The 13070-nt window shown below is 41.7% G+C and overlaps 1 protein-coding gene across 1 annotated transcript in view; it reads left to right on the top strand.

Moving 5' to 3' along the window:
• LOC142398768 (heparan-alpha-glucosaminide N-acetyltransferase) overlaps positions 1 to 10528 on the top strand; it is a 25330-nt gene extending 14802 nt beyond the window's left edge. Inside the window, exons 9-16 of the mRNA XM_075482920.1 lie at positions 436 to 548; positions 961 to 1082; positions 1692 to 1815; positions 1927 to 2013; positions 3980 to 4057; positions 7531 to 7601; positions 8651 to 8763; positions 10347 to 10528. Coding sequence (XP_075339035.1) covers positions 436 to 548; positions 961 to 1082; positions 1692 to 1815; positions 1927 to 2013; positions 3980 to 4057; positions 7531 to 7601; positions 8651 to 8763; positions 10347 to 10528 — 890 coding nt within the window. The remainder of the gene's footprint in view (positions 1 to 435; positions 549 to 960; positions 1083 to 1691; positions 1816 to 1926; positions 2014 to 3979; positions 4058 to 7530; positions 7602 to 8650; positions 8764 to 10346) is intronic.
• Positions 10529 to 13070: the final 2542 nt, after the last annotated feature.

Below are 13070 nucleotides of genomic sequence, written 5' to 3' on the forward strand. Positions count from 1 at the left end.
TCTTTTCCTGCGAAAGGAGGGATATCCGCTTCTTATTTGATTTGTTGGGATCAATGATCGCTATCATATTGTTTTTACAGCACTTTGTGTGACAAAGAGGTTTCCAATTAACTAATGTGTAGATCACCATCAATCTCTCAACTTGGAGCCATTTTTTATCCGTCGCAATTTGTAGAGACCAAGAGATAACTGGGAATCTTTGATTAGCGTGCCACATTCTTGACATTTCCATATCCTGAAGGTGGATCCCACCGCCCCTCAGCTGCAGGATATAGTAGCTGTACAGTCGAAAAGATGATTGCTTTCATTGGGTTGTCATAGCTACACCTTGTGAAAACTTCACATTCATACTAGCCTATATGTATAGAAAACAAAAAGAAGTTTGCACTGTATTGTTGTAAGTGATTCTGCTGTGTGTTGCTGGCTGTGTTCCAGTGTCTTTGTCCTGGCTGAGGATCCCTGGAGTGCTGCAGCGTCTGGCCTTCACCTACTTTGTTCTGTCTCTCCTTCAGACTTTCTGGGGCCAGAAAGAAATCCCTCTGAGTGCGGTGAGCACTTCTGTCAAGTTCTCTTTCGTCAGTCATTACAAACAAGTGAAAAAGACAGCAAAGGTCCAACCTGACACAGCGCTTTTTACAGACCTAAAGGGTCTAAAGCAACGCTTACAGCTTTGTCGCGATCCAGCACAGTGAGGATCAGCAGGTGGTGGAGGCAAATGTTTGTCATTTTCACCATCTTACGTTAGTGTGTTAGCGTGATGAGATGCTCTAAATACAAAATGTTGGACAAATGGATGCTTTCGCCTTATGACTCTGCTAGATAAATAGTCAGGGGTTCTGAAAAAGTGAATATTTGGTCCAAATAAATGATTAACTAAACTGAATCAGATAGGTCAACAATGCTATCTCTGAAGTTGAATGAAAAGTTTGGTGGCTACAAAAATAACTTGTGTGCATGCAGGATCATTGGTGGAACCCTGCCCAGGATGTCATCCTGTATTGGCCACAGTGGCTGATTATCGTCCTGCTGGAGACTTTGTGGCTGTGCATCACTTTCCTCATGCCCGTACCCAACTGCCCAACGTAAGACCAGAAGAAGCGCTCATATCACTTTTCAAGTCCACTGTGGTCATTATTCCCGCTGTACACATGTATGTTAGAAGGATACATTTTATCCTGGGATAATTTCCATCTAGGGCTGTTGCTCGGTAGTGGAGGTGTTCGTGTGCACCTTTTGTTGCAGGTATTATGAAATACCGTGATTTATGGGCCTGTGGTGAATGCTTCAGAGGGTATAATTAGCCAATCTCAGTTTGTCGTGTGCAGTAAGACGAGGGGAGGCAGGGGATCCATCTTCCTCGCTCTGTGTCTTCTGCCCCCCTCCCCCTTATCTCTGTGATCCTGTAAGGCATCAGGTTTAGAATATTGTGAGTTTGAATAGTAGTGTGAATAGTAGCAGTAGCAATAGTAACTGCTTAGTTTTTTTTACTACAATGTGGGGATTTATGATGAATTAATGTCAAGACACAACTGCCTTTCAGAACTGAAAAACCAGATGTGACCCTTTGTGTTAGATGGAAGACTTAGATTTATTTGTCTGAATCTTTGTGTTGTACTTTTAAAAAAATAGTTTAAAAAAAAAATCCCTATTCATATCTATAATTCATTATTCTTATTCTTGTTTGTTATCAGAGGGTATTTGGGAGCTGGTGGAATTGGGGATGGCGGTCTTTATCCAAATTGCACTGGAGGCGCGGCAGGACACATTGATAGATGGATATTTGGTGATAACATGTACAGATACCCCTCGTGCAAAGTAAGTAACTTTTCTATGTACTAATAAATCACATGTTTGTACAAAAATATGCTGTAGATAAACTTGCCAGTTCTCTCTGTCTCTCTCACTTTTATTTGATTTTTTTCCCAGGAATTGTATAAAACTGTGCAGCCCTTTGACCCAGAGGGGGTTCTGGGTACAATCAACTCCATTGTGATGGGATTTCTGGGGATGCAGGTAAGCCAGATCATTTGTTTGTCCTAACTTTCACAGCGAGCAGCACAAGTGTATTTTTGAATGATGAATCAAAGATTACGCAATTTGCTTATAGATCAAAAGTTGATCATTAAATATTGAACCTTTCTTTCTCCACCTCTGTACTTGAATCAGAAAACAGAAAAATGTAGATTTTTTTGCATTAATGCTAGTTCATCATATCGATAGATCAGTACAGAAAAACCAGTTGCAAACAAGAAAAATCATTACGAGTAACAATGCTGTAAAAGAGGCATAAAGATTTAATAAAAACAAACAAAAAAACTATATATATGCCACTATGGTAAGTATAGGTGCCACATTTATGGTAGTTCTGAGGTTTTATGTATCAGGATATAAGAAAAAATTATCTTACAATATATCTTAAAATTAAATACAACCTCAGACAATATTAACACATAACATATATTAAGCATTTAATGAAAACTAAGCAAAAATACATAAGAATTATGTGGAAAAACTAAGAAAACACCTTTACTGCATTCAAAGGAATTAAGAGTAAGTAGCAGTTAGGTGCTGCTAATCCACCTGATTAACAGATGCTCGGGAAGTGTGAGCACCTCCATAAAGAGCAGAAGTTTAGTCTGCTTGCTGGTCTGGAGCATTCAGGTGTGTGTTAACACAATCCCAAGGAGGAAAGACATCAACAATGGTCTTAGAGAAGCAGTTGTTGCTGCCCATCAGTCTGTGCTGGCTTATAAGGGCACTTCAAAACAATTTTGGAGTTCATCCAACCCAGAGCCAAAAGGGAATAAACCTTCAACACAGAGCTAACAACCCTTATTACTACCACTAACAATCGAGAATAATAACAGAAGACCACATGTAAGAAAAACACGTACTGTATATGTGTGTTACTGTATGTGGACTGATGTATGTCAGTGTAGTTAGATTTGCTTTAGTTTAAGCAACTGTTTGCCCTAGTGCTGAAAGCTTTATGGTTGTTTAATGTTGTAGTTTATTTGGAAGAAGACATTAAAGTGTTTCTCCGATGATTGTGTTGCCTGGTCCTCTACACTGTAGGGCCTAAAGCCAGGTGAGAAAGGTACAAAAAACATGCATCATATGCATGTGAAATTGAGCGATAGGAAGAGAATCGAGTTCTTTTCTTACATGTGTCACAGTTTTTAATCGGGTATCCAAGACAACACCTAGATATTTTCAGTCCTTTGTGTATTACCAACACTTATTTTGAAACTTTTTGTAAAACTGTCTGGTATGTCATCACAATACTGATCCCTGATTGGCTAAGAGCAGCCTTCTTTTCTTCTAACAGATGCACACTTGTCCAGTGTATCCTCTCCCATGTTAATATAGATGCATTTATACAAATGTTCAGGCTTTCGTTTGTTTAAATGTTAATAAAACCATAATGCATACAGATTTTAAAAGTAAACATTTCCTGCCTCCATGTGAGTGCACAGCTGCCCTGCTTTATTGATTCATTCATCAGAAAGTCAGTGGAAAGATTTTGGTCTTTAGAGCTGAATTTCTGAAGGCGACAGTGTCCCTGATAATCATTTTGGCTGTGGGAAGTTGCCATGCAAAAGCAGCCACATTGCTTAATTCCCGGTGGGCGGTTAGCTCTGAGCCCTTCAGTCAGCGGGTCTTAGACGACACGCCAGGTGTCCGCTGCCCTCTTCTGTGTTCGTCCATGCGAACGTTTCAGCTGAAACACATTCATCATCACCAAATTAATCAGAGGGTGCGGATGACTTACACGCCACATCTGGCTCCACGGGATGGAAGAAATGTGACCGCCACATCAGGGACGCAGCATCGACAGCCACATCCCAGGACTATTTGGTTACCCAAGGCCAAATACCCGGACATGCTGGGTGTTGGTGTTTGCGTGGTATTCCTCATTAACTGTATGAGTGAGCGAGTTGTGGTGTCTGAGCTGATCGCTGCCTCTTTTTTTTCACAGGCGGGGAAGATTATCCTTTTCTACAAAAGGAAGAACATACACATCCTCTGTCGATACCTAGTGTGGGCCGTCATTCTGGTACGTTACACCATGTGGAGGATAGAAACACAGCTGGTAAAAAAAATTAGTGTAAAAGTCAATTGACAATTTAAAACCAAGACAGCAAATCACTTAAAACATTGTCCTACAGCTGTGACTCATGCGGAGCTGAGCGCTTTTATGGTCTGGATGTTTTACTCCATCTTGCAGGTAGACTCTGCTATGTGTTTTCCAGCCACTCGGGTATTAGTCATAGCTTCCGAAGCCATTCATTAACAGGACTTAGCAGAGGAGATGTGTGTGATCTCAGTACAATTAAACAACATCCATGTGTGTCTGTGTTTCCGGGAAGACGTGGGTATCCAGCACCTCAGGGGGATACATACTGTCTCCCGTTGCCTGTCTGAGCCTCACATGTGGTTTTAGATTAGAAGAGTTCTGCATATCATTTACAGTCCACTGCAAGAAGAGCGCGATTGATTTAGGTACCTGCATGAAAAGCCTTTACGAAGAGACCAAACAACGGATCTTTCAAATAACGGATAAAAAGTTCGGTCTTTTATGAGGTTGTATCCGTTTTAGATTTGTACTATTTCTGGGTGGTCTGAAAGCACAAAAAGAGCCAGGCTGGACTCTGTTTCATTTAGAGGGGAGCTATGTCCCTCAGGGAGGAGGCGAGTGTTACAGGAGATGACTTGTTTTGCATTTCTAAACCTGTGACAGGAGGCTGCTAGTCTGCTCTAACAAGGCCAGGAGGCAGCCATGAATAAAAGGCCAGGCTGTGCAGGACTGCGTTTGGCTACTGTTTTTATGTGCATGCGCTGAGATGCAGACGCAGCTCGTTTGTGAAACAGGGTTAGTAGGAGCCCACTTGCCGTGGAGGCAGACATCCTGAACGGGCAGCCCTGTGACCTGGAGCGATGATGGAGCTGCAGGAGCTGTCTTCATCCCCCTGCCTTTGAAACCAAACTGTGCGTGATGAAAAGAGGGGTAGACCTAGTCAGAGGAGGGGGGGACGGAACAGGAATAAGTTGGCCTTGTGTATTATTCTGTGCTTTCTGTAAAGCTTTGGATCCGGTTTTAGAGTCTAAACTGTTATGTTTAACTGTATGAGGTTTATTTATCTGACTTATGTGTTGAAACCAAGCTGGAGGTTCCTCGTATAAGGAAACAATTCATTATCAGTAAATTACATCTAGCCTTCAAACTTCAACATCAGGTACAATATCTAAGCAGACTTTAGAGGTCCACACCAGTAATGTTTTGTCAGCTGGTCCATCCTACCTAAAAGCAATTAAAAAACCTAAACATGTAAGAAATCAGAGTCTGCAGCCACACCCACATCTCTTTGAGGCTGTATACCAGCATTAACCATTTCCAATTTGTATGTTGGGAAAGCCCACATACTTAGATCCAGGACATTTCTAGGTCACAAACCTCCTATCTGTCCCTCCTTGATGAGTGATGCTTTGTGAGCATCGTGTGAGATCTTCAAAGGACGCGTTTTACACAGAGTCGAGGTGTTTTGGTGCCTAACCAAACAGTGAAAAAGAACAAAAATAAATAAGAGCAACATCAACAAAAATGTTTTCCATTCAGGACTCACAGGAGACTGAAGATATGTCCTCTGGACAAAGATCCACTCGTGACACATATTCATGTAAGATAATGAACACACTTGTGAATTCTGCTGGAGCCTTTCTCGGAAATTGTTGAGATAATAGTGTCCACATCTGTGTTTCCCAAAAAAAGGAAAAGAGGGACATTTTTCTCTTTGGACCAGGTTGATTTCAGCCCAGCAGTGCTTTGGACTAAATGTTAACACTGGAATGGTAAAATGTTCACAATAACATGGATCCTTAACATGCAAGTTTACGAGTAATTATGTACTAATCTGAATGCAAAGAGGCCAAAAGCCCAAAAACAGGGCAGTTTTTTTGTCTGTGAATCGGGACAAAGGTTCTGCTTATGCGTCAGAGAAAAAAATAGCAAATTCTCTTGTGAGAGTTTAATGCCATTAACCTCAATTCTTAAATGACAAATCTCCCCCATTACGTCTCCAGGTTTTGAATCTTATTGACCATCATTGGGCTGTGAATGGCTGGAGGGAGGTGAAATGAATTAGATCCATTTGGCTTCTCCCGGAGGCACAGAGTGATAAAGGAACACAAGTAGGAATAAATAAATATTAGGTTTTTGTGTGTCTCCGGTTGTGTCTCATGGTGTGAAAGTTAACACAACAGAGATGCTGCGAATGCAACTCACGATTATGATGTTGGAGGTGACATATTCAGGATCATACAGTGCTTAGAGATGGATCAATACAGGGACTTAAAATTGTGGTAAACTGAAACAGAGAGTCCAAATAAAATAGATTTCCCTCACATTGCAACGGTTGACAGAGAGGCTGTTTTTATTGATTTTAGAACAGATACAGATCACGAATGAACGCCGCTGAAAATCATCTCACGTGTTCCTCACATTCATATTTGCCCTTGTTCTTTACTTTCAGTGATTAAATCTATTTTTAGTTCTGTTTCTTTTTTTTTTCACCAACACAGAAGACAAAATTAGTTTTAGTGATTGGCCTGCTCTTGATATTGACTTTTCTAACACAATTTCAGCTCACACTGGAGCCCGGAAGCAGAGCCTCTTGTTCCACACATGTGTTCTTGACATTAGCAGATCTCCTCGGTGAAGGAGGGGGATCTACGCTGCATGCGCTCGACCACAGGATTGTTCTTAAGCTCAGCAGGTCCACAAAGAACGAGGAAGTGTTGATACAGTAAACAACAAGCTGGGGTTCACTCCGCAGGTCTCTGGGTTGTGATTTCTGTAGCAGACAGATATTGGGGCGGCCATGCATCTTCCTCGTAATAAACAACAGACCCAGTTAATTAAAGCTCAACGATCAGGCTTCAGAAGTGTGAGATTGAAATTGAGCGGTTGCCCCACATACCAGCCCCATCCCACATCCTGCGGCCTGGATAGCCTGGAGGTTCAGTCCAGCCCCAGCTAGGCTATTTCCACACCATCGATTCTGCCATCTATACACATGATGGATATCCACCTAACGAGCGTGTTTGGATTTTGATCCACTGCCCTGGGTTTCTCTCTGGTGCACAAAGCGTTTCCTCATGTATCTAAATCACATGTAAAGGTGAATAAATGAGACAATAAAAGCGATTACTGATGCAGAGCCCATCAGATCATATGCACTTTCTATGTATTGCGAGTAAAGAAGACCAAAGAGTTTTAAAGAAACACAAAGTGTTGGGTTCTAGCTTAATGTTTTGGTTTGGGTGATCAAATTGTCCTTTGTTGCCCGACACTGTGTGTTTGTGTTTGTGTGTGCGTGGGCTGGTGTGACTTGATGCACCTTTCTCATCTGACTCTCAGATAATCGGTTAATCTGCTGGACTCGCTATCTGTTGTCTAACGTTCGAGTAGCCCAACGCAGATTGCTTTATCGTTCTCCATCGATTTGAAATCTGTTTCATTTCCACCCTCAGGGAATCTCTGCAGCCATCCTTTCTAAGTGCACGCGAGACGGAGGATTTATACCTGTCAATAAAAACCTTTGGTAAGTGCTTCCTGACCCTCTAAATCCAGCCACTTTTCCTCACAAAAGAAAAGGATGGTTTCCAACAGGCACAAATCAAGCCTGCTAAAACACGCGTTTACTTACCTCCAACGGCAGCTATGACTGTAAATAATCACCCGGGTAGCCGGGAGTGTGAGGTGGAGTAGTTATACATCCGCCCAACATGATCACTCTTCCAGCAAAATACAGAATCCTGTGTCCTCTTCACCCCAGAAGCACTTAACACATATTTTTCCAGTTCTGTGTGAAAGAAAGGGATTAAAATGTGCAGCGCAGTCTAAATGCCCCCAAAACTACCAAAAGCCTATTTGGTATAACAAAGCACAGCTCCTTTATAAATGCTTGGAGTGATTTAGCATGAAAAAGGTGCAACTTGTGCATCTGGTCCACCCCCACCCCTAAATGATTCCCCTAAAATGATGTGAATCACTTTAATGATAGCAGGAAGAATACCATTACATCTGTGATGTGTAAGCAAATTTCTCATGATGTTCCTCAGGGGCCCCCCACTAACACCATGCTCATCCCTCGCTATTACTGTACCTGCCCAGCTTTTATAGGCAGTTCATCATACACAGGTTATTGAGCTCTTGAGTACGAGTCCCTGCCTGGATGTCTAGAGGTAATTAACTCTCGGCCAAGAGTCCTTTTTTGGCCCCACTTCAGCTGCGATTAAAAAAATAAAAGAAAGCTTGCTGCTAGGAGGCTCTGGGAGGCAGCCATATTACATTAGATGATATTTCATCAAACATTCTTGCACTTAGGAACAGACAGGGACATGGCTGGCTGGCACAGCTCCACAGGGCATATGCCAAAGATGCGCTGCTGATGCCTTCGTCCAAACAGTCCCACAGTTTGCTGCATTGGCTCGACACCCTGGGTGTTATTTATCTGCAGCACAGGATTGATGGACTGACTGTGTTTACACCCTTGTTCACACCAAACTGCTAACATTTTAGTGATGCCCACATGGACAGAGTAAAATGTGGCTGTTGTTGTAAAGTGTTACTGATAGTCTGTTTCTCCAGGTCATTGTCCTTTGTGTTGTGCATGGGCTCTTTCTCTTTCCTGCTGCTCGGAGGCGTGTACTTTGTGACTGATATGAAGGGCTGGTGGGGCGGACAACCCTTCATTTACCCAGGTACTGTTTATACGTGAACAAAGACACTCACCGCTTTATAATGACGTATTTGCCTGCTTCCACAGTATTGTGTTTTCATTTTAAAACGTGGTATTGAAATAATCACCATCTCTGTCCAGACAAGCGCGTTAGTTCTGTTATCTGCCAAATCTAATTTGACGTGTGTTGGCACTATTAAAAAAGCGTCATGATCTACAGCCTTCTTTTATTCTTTGATGAGTCTGTGAGGAAAATCAGGGAAGGTCAGACTAAACGCATCGTTTCCAAAAGTCTCCGTTTCTGTCTGTCCACACCAAAACTCGTTCCTGGAGTTCTTTTGGGTAGGTGCAAAGTTAGACACATATACATGGCACTTTGAAAAAATATTATTGTCTTGGTCCGACCAAAATACAGACTATTTAAAATGCACGTAAACATTTTAGTCCAACTGAAATTGTACAAAAGTTGATCTTCTCAAACCTAGACAAAGAGACACAGAGAACGCTGCTGGGGATCCAATCCACCCTGAACAAATGTTCCCAAGTAGACTTAAATAGGGCCTAGATCTCTTTTTGTAATAAAAAAAAAACAGAATTCCCATTAAAATTTCCCTTATTCACATATTCTTCTGATTCTCTTTCATTTGAAATAAGCCAATTAAGACTTCATGTCAACTCGTGGTTGCTGAAAGCATTTGATTTCTGTCGCTCTGCTCTAATAAAATGCTGATATCATAGCCGCAGCGTCATCTGACATCTGTTCACTGACATGTAGCCGCCCGGTGCATGCACATGATTATGTAAAGGGGTTCCAGGCCCAGCAGTTTGGATGGAGAGTTTCTTAAACAGAACTAAAATGCTTTTCTGGACATAGATTGCTGAGCTGAAATGAAAACATATTAGTGTAAATATAGCATAGACATCACTGGCTTTGAATCTGGGTTTTAGTCTCATGTTTTTACTAAACAAACTAAATTCTGGTATCGCAGACAATCAGCAGGACAAGTTCCCTCCCTGTTCATATGCAACTACAAACATTTCAATTTGATTTAAAGTTTATATGTACATTATCGTAAGCACCTTTAATGCTCATGTGACTGAAATCATAAAACTGTCACAGAACAACAGATGGTGCAGCTTGGCAACAGCATTTAATTAACAATGACTTTAAACAGTTGATTTAAAGTTGAGGGTGCTGATGGTTGAATTTTAAAACTCTTATTACCTTTACTTTTCTCTCGTGTTGTCTTTTTCAAGTCTCCCATGCTCATTTCTGAGGTGGGAGGAAGTAAGGAGTGAGGAGAGGAATTGAGAATGCATGAAGTGGGAAATGAGACAAAGGGAGTGTATTTGAGTGTGTGATGGAGTTTGTAATCACTATTCCAGCAGTTTTTCTTCCTGTTATTTGTCTCCTTGTGATTGGGATGCGATAAAAACCTTCTGGATTTTCACCCAGCATGCTGTAAAAAAATAGTTGCATTGTCAGTTTTTCCAGCAAAAGTGTAGAGCGCACACTTATGTAAACAGTACATGTTTGAAAAATGCTAATGTTTTGCTTTAAAACTGAGAAATCCTTTCCAATGACCTTCTCTCCTCTGTCTGCAGGGATGAACTCCATCTTTGTGTATGTTGGCCACTCTATCCTTGGTTTCTACTTCCCTTTCAGCTGGGAAATGCGCTTCCAGGAGAACCACTGGGAGCTTTTACTGCAGAACCTGTGGGGAACTGGACTGTGGGTGCTCATCGCCTATCTGCTCTACAGGAAGAAATTTTTCCTCAAAATATAAGCAGGAGGACCTGTTGAACTTTTAATCTGTTGAGTCTGTTGTTTTTTCTTTTCTTACTATTAAAAATAAAGAAAAATGTAGGATGTACATTGATTATTTTAACATCTGTGGGAGATTTTCAAAACTCGCCTATTGTTCTTGGCTTAAACAGCCTACCTACTGGTATTAAACAGGACGTTTAAGTGAGCTGAGCTGAGCTTCTATCCAAGCCATCTGATAAATCAAACAGTTCGGAGGCAGCTCTCTAAGTTTGTGTCCAAAATAAGCCCCAACACAATGGAAAATGCATGAAAATCTCCCTCCATGAAATCTATTAAACCAGCAACCCATCTCCAAAGCAGATATCTGCTCAGCTGTCGGTGTGGGCAGCCCATCATTCATTTGATGCCACTTGTTTTATGCACAGAACAGACTGATTAAATGAAATATACTGAGGTGGTACTTAACAAATTAGGCCAAGTGATTCCACTACACACCAGGCTAATCATTATGAGTCTGTTACCATGGCCACTCCTCCACTTATTAAGTGTGTGTGTGTGTGTGTGTGTGTATCTGTGTGTGCCATCTGCTCTCCAAGTGACAGTACTTTAATAGGGGGTCAAGATGCACAGCTTACAAAGGAGTAATGTTAATGGAACTGACACCTCTTGCGCTCATTGTATTAGAAAATCAGGGAAATTACACAAATCCAATAAATCAGACGAGCCCCATCAAAGAGCCTGAGCCCTAAAGATGTTTTGCATTGTACACATTTATCACTTAAGGCTCCTTGCGTTACTGGCTTAGAGTTTATGTCCTGTCTGAGATGATCATTTGTCCCGTGTGATTTACACATACTGTTGCAATGTATCCTATTGCAATATTTAAGATTCTTAGACCAGTGCCCCTCAGCATCAGGTCAGGCGGTGTGCACATCATGAAATGACCATCCAGTTAATGAAATGCAACAGCATCAAGCTCTTCTTCCAGAGAGAAATTCTATTACGCACTCCTCAGAAGCTGTAATACCATTGCATAATATGGTGTAGTGGTTTTGTCTCTTGAGCAGAAGTTGTTGTTTGAATCCCAGTAGGTGCACTCTGCCCCCTTGAACAAGACTCAGATCTGTAATTGCTTTTCCAAACGACTGTGCCAGTAATGGAAATGCATAACTGATACTTCATGAGAGGGAAATGAAATCAATACAGACACACCACTGTGGTCTAAAGATATCGTTTGTGCATCTGCATGCGACGATAGCGCTTCGTATTATTATAAGCACTGAGCTAACCGCTACAAGGCTTAATCACAAGGAAGTCCAACACAAGCAGCCCCTTAATAAAGAAGAAAATGCTCAAATTAAGAATGTCAAGTCTGTGGAGGTGACAGGTACTCTGCTCATATTTCAGGATGAGATTCTGCTGAATCCCTACAACAGTGCTGTAAACTTCCATCATCCGGAAGAAAAAGTCCATATTAATCTACTGTGGCTGCAGTAACATGTTCACACCACCTCGTCTCCTAGTCTTTATCGATTCTCTGTGAGTCTTAGGATACATATGGTCTGTCATATGGAAACTCTATCCCACACGTAATGTCCGCTCGGCTTCAAATGTCATAGAACAATGCCTACACTCTCCCATGATACAGCAAAGCAGCATGTTTATTTAGAATGTTGGGATCATACATTTGAAACATGTCAATTTCACATTTTAAAACGACATGACATAATTGGCTATTTTCTCAGAATTGAGAGGGAAAGCTTAAGTTTTGCCCAATATGTGAACATTTAATCTTTCTTTATAGTTTTTAATTTTTTCATCAGGAATTCCTTCAACTGTGTCATTCAATCGTGAATTTAAGGACACACAATTTTAAGCTAAAGGAGCCTTTGGTCACACCAAATAACTGAAGAGCCAATAAAGGACAGAGGTAGCAATATGTTGTTTTCCAGCTGGATGAGAGGCTTTGAGAAGCTCTACAATCTCCTCTGCTGCCCAGTGAGCCTCAGTTTTTGTTTTTTTTTTCTCCTCCATGCAGAGACATGGAATAGAAAGCCACCGCTGTGTGAGTGACTGATGTCCTGACCCGGGGCTGCAGCAATGCATCACTCAACATTATCCACACAGGTGTACCAAACTCTTAACACAGTCCTGAACCTAGGACACACAATCCCATCAGAGAAGGCAAAGGTCCTACAGAGTTTGGGTTGCCTTAACCCCATCTGGTGTTCAGCAGAGCAGCAAAACGATAACAGATAACACCCAGAACTGCCACTTGTAGGTGTAAAATCAGGTTTATAGAGAAAGAAGAGAAACTGAAACCGCGCCTGCACCTTTAAAAATGAACCATTACACAACTAAAGATAATTATTAATGCTTCCCCCTCCTGCGGAGCGTTAATGAGAACACTGACCTGCTGATAAATTATGCTCTTAAATTTCCTGTAGATGCTGCGCTGCCTGCTGCCGCGGAAGCAGCGGGGCAGTGAGCAGTGAAGCGGTGAACCTCCTCCACCCCCCACCCCACAACCCCCTCCCACCCCCACCCTGACCAGCCTCGCA

Source organism: Odontesthes bonariensis, chromosome 2 (genome assembly GCF_027942865.1).
Source record: "Odontesthes bonariensis isolate fOdoBon6 chromosome 2, fOdoBon6.hap1, whole genome shotgun sequence".
NCBI classification, from domain to species: domain Eukaryota; kingdom Metazoa; phylum Chordata; class Actinopteri; order Atheriniformes; family Atherinopsidae; genus Odontesthes; species Odontesthes bonariensis.